Source organism: Urocampus carinirostris, chromosome 11, assembly GCF_059441175.1.
Source record: "Urocampus carinirostris isolate Australia breed hairy pipefish chromosome 11, RoL_Ucar_1.0, whole genome shotgun sequence".
Taxonomy (NCBI): Eukaryota; Metazoa; Chordata; class Actinopteri; order Syngnathiformes; family Syngnathidae; genus Urocampus; species Urocampus carinirostris.
The window spans coordinates 14,565,350-14,588,210 of NC_142359.1; the positions used below are offsets into that span (position 1 = coordinate 14,565,350).

The following is a 22,861-nucleotide window of genomic DNA, read 5'->3' on the forward strand; positions in this document are numbered from 1 at the left end:
TTGGAAGTGATTTGCACGGGTGTCTGAGCGCCACTTTGACACGCGTCCATGACGCAGCAGCAGCAGAAGCAGAAGCAGCGGCAGCATTCTTTGGGCTTTTTGCTCTCCGCCAAATCCCTAGCAGGAAATCTGCTTCTTTAACAAATGAAAAAAAAATGAAAAAGTAGACGAGACACTGCCTGGTCTCCGGAATCACCGAAGGGCCGAAAATTAACAGGGAGAAACGGACGGTGCTAATGCAGAACGGGCCCGTATGTTCGATTATCCTTCACAACAGAAACAACAAGCACGAGGCTATTCTTTATAAAATGTAACCTAATGAAATGAAGGTTGCTTGGGCAAAATTGAGACGGCGTTCAAACTACAATTCAGGGGCCATTTGCAGCCAGTTCACCAAATTTTAGTGGCCCATGGCACATGCTAAGAATAACATACCGTTTGTCATGAGCCAGGAACATTTTTTAAAATGATGGATGCGATTGATGAAGGAATTTGGAACTTTGTTACTCTCTGCCGCCATCTCCTGGCTTAAAGTCATGATTGCAGCCTTCGTCAGCACATTCATGATGCGCGTGCAAGTACGCGCATTTCTTAGACGTACACGACTAAACTCTTTGGTTTTCATCTTTCTCGGGGGCTTGGATTGTTGATTGGACTGTACGTCAAAAAGGCCTCTAATTACTTTCACCATTTTCCTGCTAAACTTACAAATAAAAACAAAAAACTCTGCGGTGAAGAGAATGACATCACTCTTCAGCACTCCTCTCTGCCCCATTCCTCAAAACTAAGGTGTTCCACCCCGAACAGCACTGATGAAAGTATCATAAAATAAGTTAGGCGCAGTGGAAAATAAAGCATAATGGCTCTCAGTTGGAGATTGTTAACACATACTTAAATATATAATTTTGTAACTTTTAAGGACATCTGAAACTGCACACCCCAACTTTAAAAATGAAAAGTTTTAAATCCAAACCTTTATTTTTATAAATTGGACAGTTCTGGATAAAAAATGGGTAAGGATGTTGATGTTGTTTTTTGTTCTGTCCTGTACTGTTTTTTGATGACAAGCGCACTCGGAAATGACAAAGAACTTGTGTGTACCAGGTTGTCTTGCAGAATATACTTATCGCAATTATGGTGACTTCACAGATAAAGACAAAAAACGGAGCAGTGCATAGCACTGGCAAATGGACGGACCTCGATTCTTCGCATTTGCTTTATTTTAATGAACCAGATCCCAAACTAAATGCCATCCTGATGCTTTTTCTCCCAGCAACTTTTTAACAACCATATCTGATCAGAGCATGACAATGAAATTTTGGCTACAAGCCCGAGTCTTTGTTGTCGACGGAGCTCGGCGTTCCCGTACAACTTTGGTCCTTGTCATTTATGTGCTCAGTCAGCAGATCAGTGAAGTCGTTTGCGAGATTCTGTGTGGGCTCCAGACGGTACGCTTGTGCATGCGTGCGTGTCGAGACGGAGGAGTGGAAGACTGCGGAGGAATGAGGGAGTATCACGTCAAAGCGAGGGGAAAGCCTCCTTGAGTCTGCCGGTGGATGAAGAATTGATCCGAGGGGAACCGGGAAGGGGGGATAAAACCCGAAGGAAATCAGGACTTTATGACTGTTACTGTCTAAATTCTTGTCAATCTGCAATCGCGCCGACATCTAATCTGGTCTGGCGTCCATGTTTTTTTGGCACTTCCTGAACACAGGTGGTTGGTGCCTCTTTTCCACAACTTAATCACAGGCTTGCGGCCTCTCTCGCCTGGTATTCCCCAAGGTGCGGACCTGATAGTCTGTCATGGTTTTTTGGGGCGCCCGTTGCGCGGCAGGTTCTCCACAGTGTTACTGAACCGATACTTGACGATGATGCTGTGCACAGTGGACTTGGGCATGCGCAGCTCCAGGCCGATGGCCCCCTCCGACTTGCCGTCTTTCCACAGGTCTACCACCCGCTGCCGCTGCACCACATCATGCTCCTTGGTCTTCTGGCACACACCGGCTGGCCCCCCGCCGGCTCCCCACGTGGCTCCACTGGAGGCTTCTGTGGGGGCAGACAAGCAGCAGACTGTAGTGGAGGCTTGCAGGAGGGGGCACGATAATGTGACACTTTACTGGTCCCCCGCATGGGGGATTTAGTCGATCAGAAGGCGGCTACTGGAGCTGGCGGGGAGGGGGTCGATGATCCTGCAGGTGTTTTTAGCGCATTTCTCGGCTGGCGAGTCCAGTTCGTGAAGGAGAGATGGATTCATAGTCGACAGTGTGCGGTTCGAGACAGTCATGACAGTGTGCATAGTTTTGCCTTGCCACGACAGCCACAAGCAACAATACTCGAGTCAGAATATGTAAGGGATATTTAGCTTGGGGGCAAAACGCTGAACTTAATTTGAACTTTTTTAAGTTTCTTAATGTAAAAAATGTGGCAAATAGTTGAGCTATGATCATTTGTTTCGAAGCATGAGTCAAGATTTTGTACTTAATGCTGACCAGGTAAATATGTCATGACTGTGGCTTTCTGTGACTTTTCCAGCTTGTTAACCGAATACCCGCGAGAACATTTTCGAGAGAGCCCATTTTAATACAAGTCCTAACCATCCCAACGGTTCTTTTTAGAGTTGGCCCCAAAGGCCAGTCTAAAAGTTGGCTGTTGCAGCCGTCTGAAGATAGCTCGAAAAAATGGATGTCTACACCCTATGTCCCAAACTCATCGTGAGCTTGCAAAGTTGGTCACACACAAGAACGCCGATTTTAGGAGTTCAAGAGGTTCATGATCGCTCCTTCACTCATGTGGACCCCCTGAAAACCAGAACATCAGTTCCCAACAATCAAAATGGGAATAAATTTGACTTTTATGCAGTCGAGTGAGTGGGGGCTAAAGGGGGAGATCACATGGGAACATCTCGGTGGACAGGGCTATTATTGGAGCTCTGAGGTGGCCAAGTCTTTGGATTATGTTGTTTTGAACTCGGTCTATGTCGCCAGCCAGATCGTTCACTTACTCTCTGGTCAGGACCCCAATCAGGGGGCGGCAATGTGGCTTCGTATAGGGAGTAGCACGCAGACCCGAGATCCAGCAGGGCAACTCACGGCTATTTCCGTCACGCATTTACGCGAGCAGAGAGCCTCTGCGGTTGGCGTCCCTCTCAAAATACCTCCTGCGTGTTTTCTTGGCGTGGCCAGGGGATAATGACATTTTCGCCGGTGGAACGTGCAATGCCTTTGACAGATGTTTCAGTCTCCGGTTACAGCAAGACGGCGCTATACGCTCGAGCCATTGGGGAAAGACCAGGTTTTTGCAGTTATCTCTGCCCCATCTCCGCTGGCTAAACTTCTCAACGCACACACATGCTGGCCAGCCGCAAAGCGCGTCTGGCAAGCACATGCCACGGCGAATATCAATTCAATTCGCAAGCGGCTGCTGGAGGCGGCGGGTCGTACGTCTCGGCCAAAACGCAATTCCACATTTTCAGACCCAAATGAGTCGTCAGACAAGTCTGACATTTTGTTAAAAGAACCTTAATATAGATGCAGTGTCTGCTAATGTCTATTTCAGGTGTCTGTCTGGGCTCCAACTGAAGAAACCCCCCACACAGAGTATGTTGTGGACTTAAAAGTCTGAGCTGAGCCTCATATTTAAGTATCACGTTGACATTGCATTTTTCCATTTCCCTCCACAACAACAGGGGTGGAATTCTTCAAATGAAATCTTTAAATAGAAGCTGGATGGCTTTTTTTTTCTCCAGAGTCATCAGCGCAGGGCCATCGGATAATCAAGTCCAGAACTGGAACGCAAAGAGCAAATCCACCACCAAGCAGTCACTGCTTTAAGTGTTCTGTTTATCGTCCGTCTGGATCCAACAAAAGATGCACGGACATTGCACCAGATTGTCCAGAAACCCATCATTCATTCTTAGTGCCACAGATATGAACAGCAAGGGCTCGAAGAACAAACAGACTAAACCGCTTGTATACAAGGTTTCCCACAGTGCTTTGAAGGCCTGGTGGGCTGCCAGGCTTTTCTTAAGACAGAAACCGAGATGGGGAACAAACTTTGATGCAAAGAAAATGAGTTGCTAATTTAAAAACCTCAAAAAGCCAACCAAAAAAGGTTTACATTATGAATGACTTTAACAAAATAAAAGGCTTTAAAATGATGCGATTGTGATGAAATGTAGTAAAGGGTAAGCGCGCAGCCCCATGGTGCGGATGTCCAGGGTTCAAGTCCAGCTACCGCAGCATCCCTGTGTGGAGTTTGCATGTTCTTCCCGTGCCTGCGTGGGCTTTCTCCGGGTACTCGAGTTTCCTCCCAAATTCAAAAAACATGTCATGGTCAGTCCAAATGGTCTCTAGGAGTAAATAAGCGAGTGAGTTGTGTGTCTCTCTGTGCCCTGCGACTGGCCGGCAACAGGTTCAGGGAGTCCTCTGCCCACTGCCCGAAGATAACTGGAATGGGCTCTAGCAACCCCGCGACCCTAGTGTGGATAAGCTGCACAAAAAATGGATGGATGGATGGAAATGCAGCAAAATTGAGCATGAAAATATGGCTGCGGCAATTAGAAGCCACTTAAATGGCACCAGAACCACTGCTAAACAGGAAGTAGCGTCAGTTTTCGCAAATAATAGAAGATGCATGTCACATGTCCCAAATGTTTTCAAGAATTAAGTCAGGGGTCCGAACCTTTTCTGTACCACAGACGAGTCTTATGTCTGACAATATTCTTGAGGCCCGGCCCAGTAATAACATTAGTGACAATAATAATAACAATAAAAAAATATTAATAACCCTAAATCCACTGTGTTATCACTAGACAAGTAGGGACGTAGATGCCATAAGAAAAGGCATTAGGTTTTATCTTATTAGTAAACTATTTTTAGTCACGGTGCCGTCCTGAAAGATATAAATAAATGCAAAAAAGCACGATGAGGGAAAAAAATCTTTGGTATATGAATTGGACATTATATACATAGTAAATTTTATTTTGGTATTGTGTTCGTAGTTTACGTTGTCAATAAATGATTTTAACCATGGCCCCACATATTAAAAAACGTGGTACTGTGAGTAAAAAAAGATAAAATCTATGGCCTTTTCCCATGTCATCTACATCCGTAGTGGTCAGGTGGATAAAAATTAGCGAGATCCGGGTTTGATTCCCATTGCATTCTATGTTGTACAAATATGTTCAGCAATATCTTTCGACTGATCAATCTTTGCACAAATACGGTAATATACTACCGCAAAACCTCGCTTATAGCACGCATCCAAACTTTTGGATTTAGACACGTTATACACAGATAAATATGGTATAAGCAAAAACTAAGGCAACTTTTTTTCTTTCTGTGCGGCCCTGTACTAAATACCCATGGCCCTGTACCAGTCCAAGGCCCGGATGTTGCAGATCACTGAGTTAAGTAACTCATCGAGGGACTCCGTTGCTTATGTTCAGTCTATTTGATCAATAAAATAGAGCTCACTGACCTGATATGAAAGACCCGGGCGGCATTTGACTGTAGTTGGCCCCGGCCATAAGCAGGGTGCCAGGGGGAGGCGTGGTGAATGGTGAACCGTAGTTCTGAGGTGTAGCGTAGGGTCCAGGAGGGATCGGCTGCACCGAGGAAAAGTATGAATTAGGCAGAGTGTAACCTACGTCAAAAATGAATTAAAAAATAAATAAACAAAAGGATCATTCAACATTTGAATAAAATATTCTTATTTGATGGGAAACACATTGTGATAAATATATGATTGAAAAAATAAATTAGCAATTTAAATAATTTATTTGAATTATTAGACAAGGATTTGTTTTCCCCTGTTTCAATAAAGTTTTGTAAAAAAAAAAAAAGATCATAAAACTCACATAATCGATAACACTTGTTAATACTAACAGCGCCATTGCTCAGGAGGTAGAGCGCTCGTCTTGGGATCAAGAGGTCGCAGGTTTGATTCCCAGCTCCTCCGTGTTATATATTACAGTGTCCTTGGGCAAGACACTAAATCCCTAATGACCCCAAAAAGCAGGTAGGCGCCTTGCATGGCTGACCACCTATTGGTGAGTGTGTGTGTGAAACACCTTGTAAAGCGCTTTAGGAGGTCTTCATTGACTTGAAAAGTGCTATATAAATGCAGACCATTTATGTGTTATAAATCTTTCCCTATTGCTCACTGCGGGAAGAACATGCATGCCAGCGTAGATGACAGGCCCTGAGATTAGCAATAGCAATTGTTAGCAAGACATTGCTTGGAAAATCAAATCTCTCATTTTCTTCGTTTTGACTCACAATGGATGAGAAACCCAAACTAGCCGTTTTTTTTATTCCATCCTAGGAAAATCCCTTGATTCCTTGGACAGTTGTAAATCTTGGTGACCTGAGTGGCGGGCTACCAAGAATCCAACAAGGATCTGATTCATCATAAAGCTTCACATTAAGGTCACAGTGTGAATTAGTATATTGGGATTGAATTCTGACACAAAATTAGACATAGGATGATTTAAAAATCTACCCGTAAGTACAAATGTAAATTTTGTGACTAATAATAGGTTATCAACTTTAAAATTAAACCAGACTTAGAATTTCGCATTCAGCAACTTATAATGATGTCAAATGTTGTTTATTGTCTTAAATATTGTTCGTTAGATTACTGGCTTTTGTTCAAACATTTTTCATGTTGGTTCCTCTAAAAATGTACCACTCATTAGACCTTTTAATGGCCAAATACAAACAACTTTTAAGTACCATTTAAAGAAGTACCGGTAATCCGATGGGAATCACGTATTTCGCAGAGCCACACAAATATCTGCAAATCACATATGCGATTTTTAAACTTACGTATGCCTTTATCAAGACATATTATTTTCAGATCTTGAGTAAACAGCAAATATATTTGTTTTTGAGACAAATCTCTCCTCATACGGGCATTGGGTGAAAATGACAGTAATATGTACCTTACATTTTCAGTTGCAGGAAGTTCTTCCCATCACAATTTACCACTTGGCAAAGCTACCCTAATTTTTTCCATAATTTATACCTAATCCTTGCACTATTACACATTTCATAGTGCTCTGTTTGGATTTAGTATGCACCTGTCCTTTTGGACATGACCCATAGGGGGCTATTACGCTTAATAGGACAATGCCATGCAAGCTAATGCCAGCTGCCGTTAATCACAAGGGAAGAAGAAATGCAATGGCAAGAAAAATAAAAGCCACCCGAGAGCAGTGTCGGCATCTTTTTTAAGCAGACTTGTTGCTTAACACGGCAACAATTTCAAGCATTTACAAGCACTATGCCCAAAGAGTGAGCACCTTTTAATCATTGTAAACTCATTAAAATTCAAGCATTTTCAAGGATTTCAAGAACCTGTACGAACCTTGAACCTAAAACTAGTCCAGCAGCTTTTCCTCCCTCTGCCTGACAGCATATGTGCTACACGAGGCAAGCTGGCATTTTTTAAGCGGGGGAGAAAAAAAAAAATCAGCGGCGAGTGCACTGAGAATAACATTGTAAAGTGCTTAAAGATGGTGAGGAGAATCTGCTGACTAAGCAGTTGTGGAGTGAAATAGCGCAGGTTGATGGGGTCTGTGTTTTCACTGGCTGCCCTCCATCATTTTTCCACTGGCAGCCTACATGAGTTGGAGAGTGTTTGCGTTTCTGAGGGGATGAGAGGTGGCTTACTAGGGGGGCGTGCGTCTCCGAGCCCTTGCTCGCCAACCGGCTCAGGATGCTCCTCTCGGACATTTGCAGGCGAGCAGCGATGGGCGGCACCCGGGATAGCGTGGCCGGCAACCGGGTCACATCGGCCTTCATGTCGCTCAGCAGCTCCTCCAACTGGTTAAGCACTAGAAGAACGACAACGAATGACTCTGCTGCTCCCGGCTAATAATGTCTTCCAGGTGGAATTGTCTTCGCTTTGTTTTGCTTGGACTCTGATCCTACAATTAGCCTCATTTTCCATGGGTCCAATTCCAGTCAAGCGTATTTGGCTCATCTACAATGATATAATTTGATTCAAGGACTAAGATCTTTTTTAACAGTATGACTTTGTGCAGAGAATACCGAATGAGTGACTATGAAGAAGCCACTGACTTTAAATGTATTCCCAGTTTCTTAAGCATTCAAAATGTGAGGAAATAGTTCATGTTTTTTGCATAGAATCTATAGATATTTCATCGCTATATTCCAATTATTTTCTGGGATAATTTTGAAAACAGCATTTTTTCGTCTTTGACCTGAACTTTGATGTAATTGAAGGAACACAGGGACACTATACTTATCAGTGAAACATCACAATCAGTCTGAAACAAGATACCTGAAAACTATAAAGCCAGCATAACTCCCCATTACATCTCCTGGCCGTCTTCAAATACTTGAATATCAATGAAAACGGCTTTGTTACATCAAGGACAATCCATAGAATCCAAGAGTGTATAATATTTACTCCAAAACACACAATAATGCCGACAGAAAAATAGAATTTCAGCCTGAAAACATTTCTGCTCTGTTAGACGTTTCTTCTGTAAACTAATTTTTTTCGCTGCAAAACTCCCTTTTATAAAAAACGGAAATCTATACCCGATATGGTTTTTAGCTCTCCCCTTTTGATTGACACCGTTCTAGGCCATTAGCAGGCTTTATTTCACGGTCCACAGCCCACGTTGACCTATGCAGGCCTCTTTGGTCAAACGGATATCGGCTCCAAAATGTCCGAATATCTTCAGCCAGTAATCGAACTATGATTGACTCATTGTTTAGCCATTTAAATTTAAACATAATTGTATGTCATTTTCCAGGGATGTATTCAAATCCTAGCTGTGTTTTAAATTTGCAAACGTTTCAGTGTAATAAAATACAGTTTAGTTTAAGAACATGATCAAATTTGACAATGTGCCAGGTAATGCTTCAAGCTATTGTTCTCACCTGTTTTCCAGGTAAGATGCCCATGCTACAATCATCTTCAGGCATTTAATTGCAAAACAAAGTTCAGGCGAGAATAAAAACCTCAAATTTCTGTGTGTTCCAAATCAGATTATTTAATATTAGTAGCAATTGTGGTGATGATTTCAGTTTGGGACAAAACTGGCCAAACACATAGAGCCGCCAACAGGGGGCTAACAGGGACCACAAGACTGGGCAACCAAAAAACACGCAATGAGCAGCAAGGCAAACCGGGAACCAACAACAAAAAGTGACAATGGCGACAGCAATAAATGTAAAGCCGGACGGGAATAAAAAAGGGACACAGCAAAACTGCCACTAACGCCAGGCTAGTTAGCCAAACAACACACGGTGGGCAGCCATTGAGCACCAACCGCGAGCAAACAAAACAGGAAAGCCCTCCTCAGCCCCAACGCTAACAGGGAGCTAGCCAGACAAAACTATACAAACACGCAAAACACGTGGCAAAAACGAAAAGCCACAATCGCCTACCTCTAAGCAGAAATGAGCAATATGCAATTCCTGTTAACAACAATTGTTGTCTGTTTCGGAGCTGGTCTCACATGTTGTGTTAATGGGATTCGCCACTTTGAAAGTGCTGTGTTCCTTCAATGTTGTCACAGCTCTACAGCAAACAAGGCAGATGGGTCAACTTTGAGACTAAATTTTTCGAGTTGTCCAGCGCTTGGAATATTTTGCAACATGTTTGCATCAATGTGGGGAGGAACACTATAGTTTTTGTGTCTAATTGAAAACCAAAATATTTGGGGTTAAATTCAACTTGGTGGCACTGACCTTTGTGCAGGACTGCGTTTGCCGGCTTGTTGCCTGCCAGCGACTCTTTACTGAGGTGCTGGTGCGACTCGGCCAGGCACTCAATTTCGGTGAAGCGCGCGTTCAGTGCCATGGCGGGATGGCTGGGGTCCTGAGTCATATTCAGGTAGGCAGCACGCCGCAGCTGCTCCTCGATCACCAGCGCTTGCTCCAAAAGCTAGGGGTAAAATAAGAGCAGAGAAGGACATCTTAAATACCATGACCAAGTCCTGCTTGATGTGTTTTTTGTTGGGGTTTTTTTACCCCTATTTTTGGTATGAACTCTTTAAAAGCAGTTTAGCGCAAGCATCTTGGAGAGCATCCATTTACAATGGTAAAGGCCATTCCAGTTGCTCATGGCTCAGGTAATAACCAAGAATGAGTGGGTCTAGCGAACATCACTTTATCCTAATCAAAAAACTGTTGAGACATGATGTTGCTACACGAATAAGTCTTAAGTCATTTTTTGTCAGCAGGAAGGCAAAGTGACCGCTCCAGAACTAGAAAACACTGCTGAGCTTATGAGATGGTAAGCAGTATTAAGTTCCTGGGTGTGCATCGGCAAGGACCTGTCCTGGAGTCATAACATCACCGTCTTTGGCCAAAAAAGCCCATCAATGCCTTGTACTTTCTTCACAAACTTAGAAGCAAAAGTGTACTGAGCCCCATTATGCTCTCATCCGACAGAAGCAACATTGAGAGCATTCTGACCATCAGTATCACTGCGTGGTATGGGGCCTCCAACCTGTCCTGCCGAAAGAATGCTGCGCATCTTGAGAACAGCAGAACAAGTCATTGGTGTCCCCTTCTCGCCTCTCCTGGACATCTACAACTCCTGCTTCACCCTACAAAGCCACCAGGATAGCAGGCGAGTCCACCCACCCATCTCACAGCCTCTTCAACCTGCTAATGTAATCATGTACAACCAATGGCTGTGTTCTCGTTTTCCCGCGTCCCTGCGTCCTAGACGCATCATTTTTGCTGGGGACGCTTTTGGTCAAATCAACGTGCGTCCCCGGGACGCAACGTTTTTGACACCAAATTGTCATTATTACCCGATTACTTTTTTTTTTTTTAAACAAAGATTTACCGCACTCCAAACTTTTCGTCAGGCAGATCCGCCATCCGCCATTGTTGTTTTGGTCTCGCGCCGATCTCGGCAAACGAGATCTCGTTGCTTCGAGATGACGTCATTGTTGTGGCGGTTGTTGAGTGAAAGAGAAGTATGCCTCCGAAAAAACAGTTGGTATTAGGTGAAAATCAACAAAAAATTGGTAATTTCTTCAGTGTTGGTAAAAAGTCGAAACATAACACAGAAAGTGGTAACAACAGCAAAAATTCCGGCACGAAAAAACGGCGGAGGAATTCTTCAGAAGACCGCGAAGGCAAGGAAAACACGTGTTTTGAACCGAACGATTCGACGAAAGAAAATAGACAAAAGAATACTAGCAAGAAAAGGACTTTTATGCCAAAATGGACTAAATTATAGTCCTTGTTACGCTATGAGGAGGGTGATAATGGATTGGACTTTGAGAAGGCATTACAACTATGGCGGGACAGCAAACCACGAAGAATATATGAACTGAAAAAAATTGAAGTGATAACTGCTTTGTATTACCAATTAACTGTGATGATTAAAAATGCATGAATATATAAATATTTCAGCAATATTATTTTGTATAGTGTACAATATTGTGAACTGAAAAATCTGAACTGATAACTGCTTTGTATTACCAATTAACTGTGATGATTAAAACTGAATGAAAATAGATTCATATAATTATTCCAGCAATAACATTTTGCATAATGTACAATATTGTTGTGAACTGAAAAATCTGGAAGTGATAACTGATTTGTATTACCAATAAACTGTGATGATTAAAACTGAATGAATATATAGATTTATATTATATATTTGTCGCCGATTTACAATTTCAACCGCGATAACACTAAATTTTGGGGACCCATAGATCTCTGTTGTAACCCATGGATTTTTGAGCATGCAAGTCCCCAGGACACATCACTTTTCAGAGGTAAAATGAACACTTCAATGGCATTTCACAAATACTGCTGTGATTAGAATAGTGGGAGCAACTCAAATGAATGGATTGACTGCACCTTCCTACCTCAGGTAGAATGCCCCCCTTGTTTTTTACGTTTAAAAAAAAAAACATTTATTATATCTTTTTAGAGCAATGAGTAAAGAGCCGACAGTGACCATAAATGAGGATGTTGGAAGCTCTGAAACACGTGAGGCACTCAAAAACAGGATGAGAAAGGCTGCAGTCAGCACTCTGACAAGGGCAAGATGTGGGCCTTGGGGCAATTGGGTCAGGTGATCAATGACCACTAAGTGTTTATTATTGAGTGTCTTTTTTCATGAAACATCAGGCTCAATCCCGAGGTTGACAAAGAATGATATGCACATTTGGATTTTGCACAGTATGAATTCTTGCTTTTTAGTAGGGGATATCTTCGGTTCATAATTTGCAAACTGGAGAACCTTATAATTACTTTTTATGAGTTTGGACTAAGGTTTCAACACATATGACATTTTTATGAGAACATTCTTCAAATGCATTGTAAACACATATAAAGTCCAAAAAAGTTGCATAAAATGAGTATGTAATGAATATGTTGCAATATTTATGGTTAAACGCTGAGGATGTTTTTACATCCTACGCTGTCTTACCTTAAAACGTCGAGCCAAAAACTTGTTCTTCATCTCTAGGAAGTTCCCTTTGTTGGCCTGCGACTTAAATGGCTCATTGATGATGGCAAAGGGTAGATCGTTTTGGATGTCTTGCCACCGCGCGTAACCGTGGCTGATGCCGAGGTCAAGGAAAGCCAGCAAAAATTATGACATTTGGACCTAGACGAATACCCGACATTTTTTGGGAGTTTCCTCCAAAAAATGGCTTTCAAATATGCTAGGACGATCGAAAGCCTATCTGGAATTTTCCAAGATGCCAAATTTACTGCATATGAGTTTGGTTTATGGTTGATGGAATTCATGAAACACAAGAACTCTGAGTGTGCGGCTTCATAAAACTAGATTTATGTCATTGATACACAGCCCTGACTCACAAAATAGCGAGGACAACATGTACTTTAATGGTTTAGTTTGCTGTTAAAAACAAGCACACCAGGGGAACAGGAAGGGGGCCGGGTTAGTGCGCCGCCAAGCCAAGGATACACGACAATTCCTGCCAGGAGCCAGTAATCGTGACGGCGGTGCCAGATCTCATTCATCTTTCCAGAGGAGATGGCGGCCCGTTCCTCGTTCTGCCAAAGGGTGTGCAGCTCTGTAGGGGACAAGGAAACGCGAACTGATGTCATCCTTTTACACATACCATGGTACGTCTACTTAAAAATGTCTCTACGTACCGAAGTTTCAGATTACAAAAGTACCTGAACGGGAAAATATTGCCTCTAGTTACAAAAGCGTTTTTGACTACAAAGTATGCGCTGCCATTCCGTGCATAATATTTTACTATTTTTTTTATAATAATCATTAGAACAACAAAAAATCTGAGAAGCCGTTTAGGATCCAGGAAGGCCGTGTTTCTAAATTGAGCTGTCCTCTTGACCGCAATCAGTAGGGGGTGGTGATGCTTCACAATCTAACATAGCAGGTGTTTCGGCGTCATTTTCGCTGACTTTTAAAAAACAATATTCTTCATTTACAGCGTGGCATATAGAGTCAGACTGCCGAGAAACATGGCATTGGTAACAATTTCTAGCATTTTCAAGCACATTACCCAAAATTCAAATATTTTCCTGACCTTAAAATTATCAAGGATTTCAAGGACCCGTACGAACCCTGTTAGTTATATCTTTCAGGACGACCTAAGTACTTCCTATACTACCTATTACGGACTTTAGCGATACACTACGGACCGGTTTAATGTCTGTCAATAATCTCGAAGCCTGCCCATAATATCAACAATTTGATACGTGACTTAAAATAGTGTGATGATAAGACAAAACCTAATGCCTTTTCTTGTGTCATCAGTATGGATAGGCTCAAGCGCACTGCCTGCTGTGTTCAGAGTTCGATTCCCATTGTATCTAATGTCAATTAATTCACAAATACGATACTTTTTATTTTCCCTTGCCCGTACTGAACAGTAGTTTTAATTGAAATAAATGAAAAAATATCACAAAGATTATTTTTGGGGGGTTATCATCTGGTGCACCTTATAGTGCGGAAAATATGGTACTTGATGTTGGTTTCACAATGATGGATTTCATCACTTTTGCGCATACCGATGTGTGTTGTGTTTCCGGTACTTTTTGCGGCGGTCATACATCTGATTTAGGAAAAGTATAATGCTTAAACTGTACATCACCACAACCATCTATCAAGGCTGTATTTCTAGCTTCACTTGGACATGAGATGACTGACCTGTGAAACCGCCGTCAGCAATGTTAAACATGAAGCGAGGCCGCTCGGCAGGCGGCCTGCCATTCCCTTTTCCAAGCTCAGCCTTTGTCTCTCGGACTTCTTTCCCAGCATCCTTTTCAATTTTTGTCTCCTCTGTTCACAACGAGTATACGTCAGGTGGCGTTTAGTGGGGGGAAAAAAATTAAATGGAAAAAAAAAAGCTGACTGTGGATCTACCTTTCTTGGTCTCCGTTGTCTCCTTTGGGTCTTCTTCTTCCAGCTTTTCTGTTTCTATATGCTGCTCCTCTTCTGCCTTCTCGCCATCTGAGACATTCCCGATAAGTACAATAAAGGCAAATGGCTTAACAAATTTAGAAACAGCCAATAAATTAGTTAGTGAAGAAAACCTATATAGTGGATTAGTGTACCTTCCTTTTCTTCTTGAGCCTGCCTGTCATGCTCAGGTGTTACTTTCATCTTATCAGGCTCATTTGTTTCCAGTGATAAGGGTTCACTTGGCTTATCCACCTCATCTTTAGGCGATTCGTTGCCTTCGCCTATTTTACTGTCAAGGCCTTTGTCTTTGACATCTTTGCCACCTTTGCCTTCGCTGTTTGTGCTGTCGGCATCTTTACCCTCCACTTTTGGACTGGGTGGAGACAGTCTTTGTGGTGTAGAAGGCTAAAATGACAGATACAAAGAAAATTACCCGAATGTATGCTGAAGGTGCTGCCCGGAATTTGAAAAAGTTCTTCTTGCTGGCTGACGGCATCTACTGCCTTAAGTAATCATTGCGTGACATGTGCAGGTACGTGCATTTCTTAGATGCGCTTGAATAAACACTTCTTGGGCGTGGATATTTGGCTTTGACTGTGTTTGAAACGGTCCTTTTCTTACTTTCACCATTTTCATACCGAAACCTGCGAGCACGAGCATGAAGTAACTATCCCCTTTCCTCCTTCCTAATGTGTTGCGAGTCCTGCTGATAAAAGAAAGATAAAAGCAGATAGGGATGGTGGGGAAAAAAATGTCTCTTTGAATCCAGCTCAAACGACGCACCCCATCTTTAACTGATGTTAACTTTGAGTATTATCAAATTCAAACGTGACGATTTCCACAATTTAAACTTTTATTTTGACAGTCCATTAGATGAGAAAAAGTCTTAAGTCATCTTAATTGATCAATTAAGCTTAACTAAGTGACATACCTTATAACTGATGTAGACAAATGGGCAATTTATGTATGTGTGTGCGTGTGTGTGTGTGTGTGTGTGTAGTATACAAATTATTAACCAACCAAAAGCATGTCTTTATCCAAACGTCACCAAAAATATCTAACTTGTTCCTCACCTCTTTGTTTTGCTCCTTACTGTCCTCTTTCTCCTTCTCCCCCTGGGCTTCGCCATCCTCCTTGATTTCCTTCTCGCCCTCCTTTCCATTCTTTTCTAGCTTGTCCGCTGGCGCGGGGGTCGCTATTTACAGTAACAAAATAAGATCACTGGTGGCCTCGGTTTACTTTTTGCGACCCAAATTTTTCATCACCTACCAGGCTTGGACGTGCACGGTGTGTTGTTATAGCTGGCGTCCGGCGTGGGCGTAGCAGTCTTGCCGGTGGGGGACGATGCCCTCGAAGATGATTTGTCCAAGCTGACCTCTGCCTTCAGCTCCGGCAAACTCCAACGCCCGTTGATGTGCTCGAATTCCTGAATCTGGAGCGCAAAATGACTCACAATTAAAACCCTGAATGAAAGAAGCTCTAAAAACCCCAGAACACTCAGTGGGAAATGCTAACGAGGCAGCAAATATATTGTGGTAGCTGTAAATCTTGGAGCAACACATGAAAGAACGCCACCTTCTTTTTGACGAGCGACATGACGCCGATTCGCGTGAGGACGGGCTGGCGACACAAGCCCTCCCTGGGGACGCCATCAGCAAATGTCTCAGCCCCGTCAGCGACTGGCTCGCACAAGTGACGCATGAAGAGCGATACGTATGCTCTGCCGGAATAAGCACCAGATGTGAGGTCCAATCGCTCTATTTGTTGTTTTTCTCCGTGAACTTACTTGAATTCTTTCTCAGTCTTGCCTCTGAGGTCTCTGACCAGCCACTGGGAAGAGAAGGCGTCCTGAGACGGCATCCCCCAGCGCATCACAGCGTTGAGGAAAGCCTTTCGCTGGCGTGTGTTGAAGCCAAGAACCTAACCACAGAAGGATTTTCATACAATACATGACTTCCTGGTCCTGCTGCTTTTGTTCACAGGCTATATCGACAAGCTTTTCACAGCACTAACATACATAAACACGCTCAGTTTTAGTCTAAAGATTATCTCCTATACCTCAAGGTTGCCGCCCACTCTGGCTAGAAGAGGAGGGAGCGGTTTGTCCTTCTCGTTCCTTAACTGGCGGCGAGATTGTCTTCGTCCTGCAAAGTTTCAAAAACAAAACAAAAGCTACCATAAATATTCAAAAATTATACAGTCTGGATCTCTTATCACACAGTTGACTTTCAAAATGATTTTCACGTAATCGTGATAATGATAATAAAGAGCCTCTTGGCCAGGGAATATGAGAGAATCTTAAAGGTTTTTTATTCTCATTCCTTCCACTCGGAGATGGCGTCTCAAACACGCTTTGTATACTTTGGCAAAAGCCTTTGCGTGAGTGTGCCAGGCAACTGGATCTGATGAATAAAAATTGGGTTTATTGAAATGATATTTGCAGGGGATAAGAACCAAAAAATAGCTTCCCCTAAAACGCTGATAGATGAAATTTGAAGTATGTTGTACAAATAATCAGATGAAGAACACAGATATCCATGATTTCCAAAAAATAGATTTTAACAACCAGATCAATACCATCTGTCAACAATTGAATGTATTGTTTAAGCCGGGACTTTTTTCGCAAGCTTTCAACCCAGCAGCTTATGCAATGATGCGACTATTTAATGCATATTTTTCAAGGGCCCCCCCAAGCAGTAAATGTAGGAGTGAGACACGTGAAATATATGTGTCAGGGAAGACGCAAGTTTAATATAACTTCACGCTTTGTGCATGAATACAACTAGGGCTAGCTAACATGTTAGGAATCATTTTACGAGTCTGTTTATTTGTCAACGGAAGCAATGTGGCGAAACAAATGGATTACAAGAAGCAACGTCCAACAAAGCAGAAATGTTAAAGGCAGATTCCTATTTATCTGTTGACATTATCGTATGTTTTGGAGTAAATATTTTACACGGTTGGATTCTATGAATTGTCCTTGATGTAACAAAGCCATTTTCACGAACATTCAAAGAAGTTAAAGACAGCCGCGGGGACGTAATGGTGAGTTACTTCTGGTATATAGTTTTTGGGTATCTTGTTTCAGACAGATCCTGATGTTTCTCTGATGAGTATATTTTAAAATTGCCATCATATCTCTAAATTCCGAGGGTTTAAACTGTCCAATGATAAGTGGCATGACGTATTTCAGTGACTGATGACATTGTACAGTAGAGTAGTGCACTGGTATTTTTTGTTTTTGTTTTTTCCAATGGGCCAGATACTTCTGGGTGATGCTCGTTCTTCTCCTGACCAATCAAAGAGGTGGGCATGTCACTGTGTAATAGCGAGCGCATCTAACAAGATTTGCAAGATTGCTAAAAAGGATAATGGCTGAAGGAGCAAAAGACTGGGGGGAAAATATTCCCCCCCAAAAAATACTACTGTATATGATTAGCCAAGTCTTTTTAAGTCTTGAAACTTTTAATTCTCTTTTATTGTTAAGTCTAACGGATCAGTGTGTAAGAACACATGTAAAAGGGTTGGTTTTAAAGCTCAGAAGAAGGATGCCTCTCGTCTGAATGAACTGGTGAGGAAGGTGGGCTCTGTTGAGGGCACAAACCTGGACGGCCTGACAACTGTGGCTGAGAGGCGGGCACTGAATAAGCTGCTGTCAATCATGGACAACTCACTACATCCACTACACAGCATCATTTGCACACAGAAGAGCAGCGTCAGTGACAGAATGCTGTCGCTGTCTTGGTCCATGGACAGACTGAGGAGATCATTTCTCCCTCATGCCATGAGGCTCTCTAACATTACATGAACATGCAAACTCCTCACAGGAAGGTTTAATCCCATGACCTCAGAACTGTGCCGCACATGCGCTAACCACTGCGCTGCCGTGGTGCCCAATGTTAAATATACGAATCGATATGGTGTTGAAAGCACGTGGGGAGGGTTCAACGAATTCTTTATTTTTGATTAGGTCATTCTCTATAACCTATCCCAGGTGTGGCCTGTAGTAAGCAATGAGATGACTTTATGACTTACCTTCCGGACGGTCGTCAAAGTCCTCATCCTCCTCCTCAGAGCCCACAGAGTACTCAGACTGGTTGTCGGACATGTCAGCATGCCACTCTGAAAAGACTAATGGCACTAAGGAACGTCCAGCAGGAGCAAAAACCAAAATCCCGGGTAAAATATCATTATGGAGATACCTTGATCTTCTTGTGCAGCATCATTGTAGTTGACGGGCTTGCGGTTCCTCTTGCCTTTGCCCAATTTGCTGGCCAGGTCCTCCTGCTGCTGCTCATAGTGATGGCGCAAAAGCTTCTCCCAATAGTCGGGATCCACGTTCTCTTCCTGCTTGATGATCTCACGCTCAATCTCGTCGATCTGGAGGCCAAAAATTTAGGTGGAGTACTATGTAGACATATAATATGTTACATGAGAAGCATGTGGCATATTTTTTGTTTTACAGACGCTCCCCTACTTACAACCATTCGACTTACGTAAACAGACATTGACATTGCTGTAAGTTAGATTTTGTATTGTGTACACCTTTTTCCGAGTACAGGACATTTGTAGTGCTTCTTTCCGCCGCTACCGGCGTGTGGTGGCGCTGTGAGAGGTCAACCAGCATCCACACCAAAGAAGAAATCCGGCTTCTACTTCCTAGTTTGTGTGTAATCATACAGTGCTACGTGTGCTGAATCTCTAGTGCACGAAAAACTTGGACGTATTTATTGTTTAACATTTCGAGCATCCATTTAATATGGTTGGTGTAAAGTGTAAAGAAGAGGCGAGCTGTTTCTTTTGAAACGAAAGTGGAACAAGAAACATTGAAGCGGTTCAGAAAATGGTTGGAACACTTTTTTTCGGCCACTTTTTTCCACGCAGGAGGACCTCTTGAATCGCATCTTCCAAAAGTAAGTTGAACTCAACTTTATCTTTATCGAGCAAATTATTTCATGAAATGTTTATTTTTTAGTACAAAACAGTACATGTTACTTATACAAGCCCTAAATATACTTATATAAACCTTAAACATACAAAATATAGCACTGAAGCAACTTACGAATAAATTCAACTTACGAACGATCGTCCGATCGTAAGTGGGAGCAGTGTCGTACAACCACGAAGATGTACAAAGGGACGTTCAAAACCTGTTATTCATTTATTTTTTTGCTGAGGATAAAGACCATATGCCTTTGACCATCCATCATTAGATATAAATTCAACTTACGAACGATCGTCCGATCGTAAGTGGGAGCAGTGTCGTACAACCAGGATGATGTACAAAGGGACGTTCACAACCTGTTATTTTTTTGCTGAGGATAAAGACCATATGCCTTTGACCATCCATCATTAGATATAAATTAAACTTACTAACGATCGTCCGATCGTAAGTGGGAGCAGTGTTGTACAACCAGGAAGATGTACAAAGGGACGTTCACAACCTGTTATTTTTTTGCTGAGGATAAAGACCATATGCCTTTGACCATCCATCATTAGATATCCGTGTTGTTTTCTGTTTGTTCAAGTATAAATCGCTGGATACTTAGTTGTGAGTGTGATTTTGTTGAATATGATTTTATACATGCGGGATGTGTCAACAAACAGGATAGAAACAGTAATCCCTTGCTACTTTGCGCTTCAGTTATCCCTGGTTCACTGCTTCGCGGATTTTTAATTGAATTGTCTTCATTGTCATTGATATCAACCTATCGTGCATTGTGTTCTGAGCAGACAGCAGACAGCAAATGCAATCAGGAGGGGTGGGGCAGTAAAAAGAGAGAAGCGGCGCGCCAAAAGACCCGGAGTACGCCGCCATGGCTGGGACTGTAATGGGCAGGTGTATGGTGTCAGTCAAACATCGGGGCAGGCGCACAAATCAATGCGGCCGCCAAAACAAACTGCGAAGTATGGCGACAGCTTTTAACGGCCTGTTACATTGAAAAAAAAATCATGAATTAAATCAGTTTCAGGGATAGTCAGGAGAGTGTAAAGAAGTGATCACCAGCGGGTGCTCCGCTGATTGTTATTGGGGCAACATTGGGAGAAAAGGCAATATCAAGGGTGCAGGCCAAATTAAACGGCTAAGCTACGTAACAACGTTCATAAGCTTCTCCTGCGGACCCTGTATCTCACTAACGCCAGATCCATTACCCATGAAAGGGATGACCTGGAGTTACAACTCACGGGAAACCGCTACATACCTGACGGTTGTATTTTAACAGTTCCAGAGACCTGGCTCAACTTGAGGTTACGCAATGCTAGCATGCAACTAGCCAGCTGTTCTCTAAATCGCTTTCTTGCACTGAAAGGAGAAGCCCACCAATTTTGTTGTACTTTTGTATCATGACAATAAAGATCATCTATTCAACTGCAATTCTGTGCCCCCGTGTTTGTTTTGTTACGGTTGTATACTCTCAGTCTGTAAGGATGTCATCTCAAGATAGGTTTGAGAGGGCGTCGCTAATTCGCAGATTTTCATGTTTTACGAGGGGTTCTGGTCCCTATCAACCGTGATAACCGATGGATTACTGTATGACATGCAATTAAAGGAAGGCAATGGAGGAGAGAAGAGAGGGCATCATTGCACATCTCTGTTCTCCATTAACAAGCTCTTTGCCCTCAAGCTAATGGTTTCACACTTCACACCGAAATGCAGATGTTTCTTCGCTAGGAGCGGATTAAAGCAGCGGCCGTCAATGTATTTATACAGCTCAGAGGAGAAATGCGAGCGTGAGTTATCACCCCAGTTATCTGCGGCGCTATTTTGCTTCTCTCGGCTCATTATTTCACTGCTTTTTGGCGTAAACCAAGATGAATGTCGCAGAGCTGCCAATTCTTTTTTTTCCCGTTCCCAGCAAAAGTCCAAAAAAGGTAAAGCTGGAAGTTGATTAAAAAAAAAAATCTTTCCTCAGTCTCTTACCTTGTCCTCCTCTCGGACCATGTACTGAGCCACTTTAAAGGAGCTGAGGTACTCGTTCATGTTCTGGACGTCAGAGTCGTCGGTGGCGTCCTGGCTTCTGTCAAGGAGCCTTTCGATAGCCTTGCTGTCGTAGTGGATCACGTTACCCTCGTCTTCAACTTTATCCCCTGAGGAGTTCTTTATACCTGTCAAGAAAAATTAAAAAGTCATTCTTTTTACACAGAACCACCTTTTTTTCTAAAAAAAGGGAGAAGTTTTTGCAGGTAATATTGCTTTGGTGCTTTTATTTCTTCCTTAAATAAAATTTAAGAGGACATATAAAATTACTGATGTTGATGAAAATCCATGTTTATAAAATCCAACATGTAAACACTCGAAGACAGAGTGAAACTTAAATCCCTATTTTTAGTATACACAAATCAAGTATGTGCAAACTCCCAACAAATATTCAACAGTTGTTTCTTTAGAGAGCAGGGGAATCCATAACTTCTAGGTCAGATATTCTCACACTACATTGAAAAGCCATTGTGCCACCCGAAAAGGTATTCACTCATGGAAAAAATTAGATGCTGCCTTTAAAAATGTGCCTAATTTATATCAATTTTAAAAAATCATATACTATCCTGTACCTATTTTAGATCATTATACGAAAAAAGATGAATTTATTGAATTTCTTTGAGTATTATCAGTGTCTGTAATAACGTTCATCTTTTACGTCTGGCGTACAATTTACACAATGTCTGGCCGACAACTTTTTCAAGAAAAACAAAACAAAAAAACCCCGAAAGATTTATTTGCAAATCAAACGTTTGCTTTATTTCGATTTCGAAATCTTCGTTCGGTTTGGAAATTTCGGAATTTCGGTTCGTTAGACAATTTGCGTACTCGGCAGCCAATCAGAAGCCTGCATTGAATCACTTCGTGCTTCCGGACTTTCCCGAGCGTTATAAGGTCGTGCATTTGCATATCATTTTCCAAAGTAGACGCACAGAGAACACAAGAAAATTGGAGAAGTGGTTAGGAATCAAGCCAAAACCCCAGCCCCAGAGGAAATATTCAAAAGAAGCGAACAAAATTGATGACACTACAAAACGTAAACCTACAATAAAAGCATCGTGGAAAGAGGAGTTCACGTGGCTTGTAGCAGACGACGCAACGCAAACATTGCATGAATGAAGATGAGTAAATACAGGTACATACTGATGGCCGATGGAAAACAGCGGTGTCATATACATGCAATGAATGTCATAAGTAGATTCATAATAAACTTAATTTTAAAGTGTTCGGTTATATTTTCTGATAATTAATCCTTAATACTTTGCAACAATGTTTTTTTTTTGCGCTGAGTCGTCTTACTGTGTTTCAAATTGTGAAAAACTCTGAAAAGTTGCCTGCCCTGGTGTCCGGTAACTTTTTGTCATGAGTTTCCGACACTGGTATTATACATTATAGTCATATACTATTATACGTTTGAAATGTCAATTGTATTTTTTGTTTTGTTGTTTGGAGTTTGAATACTTCTTCCCTGCA

The 22,861-nt window shown here is 42.2% G+C and overlaps 1 protein-coding gene across 4 annotated transcripts in view; it reads right to left on the bottom strand.

The window, feature by feature from the left end:
• Nucleotides 1-959: 959 nt before the first annotated feature.
• Nucleotides 960-22,861, bottom strand: part of chd3 (chromodomain helicase DNA binding protein 3) — a 44,586-nt gene continuing 22,684 nt past the window's right edge. For 2 of the 4 annotated variants that reach the window (XM_088348496.1, XM_088348495.1), the window contains exons 24-40: nt 21,332-21,516; nt 18,612-18,789; nt 18,445-18,540; nt 16,468-16,553; nt 16,196-16,329; nt 15,985-16,129; nt 15,679-15,841; nt 15,483-15,604; nt 14,562-14,814; nt 14,371-14,457; nt 14,155-14,286; nt 12,943-13,051; nt 12,439-12,571; nt 9,729-9,924; nt 7,674-7,837; nt 5,479-5,605; nt 960-2,046 (exon numbers count right to left, since the gene is read on the bottom strand). In XM_088348496.1, coding sequence (XP_088204622.1) covers nt 1,802-2,046; nt 5,479-5,605; nt 7,674-7,837; nt 9,729-9,924; nt 12,439-12,571; nt 12,943-13,051; nt 14,155-14,286; nt 14,371-14,457; nt 14,562-14,814; nt 15,483-15,604; nt 15,679-15,841; nt 15,985-16,129; nt 16,196-16,329; nt 16,468-16,553; nt 18,445-18,540; nt 18,612-18,789; nt 21,332-21,516 — 2,555 coding nt within the window. In that variant the 3' untranslated portion in view covers nt 960-1,801. The remainder of the gene's footprint in view (nt 2,047-5,478; nt 5,606-7,673; nt 7,838-9,728; nt 9,925-12,438; nt 12,572-12,942; nt 13,052-14,154; nt 14,287-14,370; nt 14,458-14,561; nt 14,815-15,482; nt 15,605-15,678; nt 15,842-15,984; nt 16,130-16,195; nt 16,330-16,467; nt 16,554-18,444; nt 18,541-18,611; nt 18,790-21,331; nt 21,517-22,861) is intronic. The other 2 variants (XM_088348498.1, XM_088348497.1) reach the window with 1 other exon arrangement.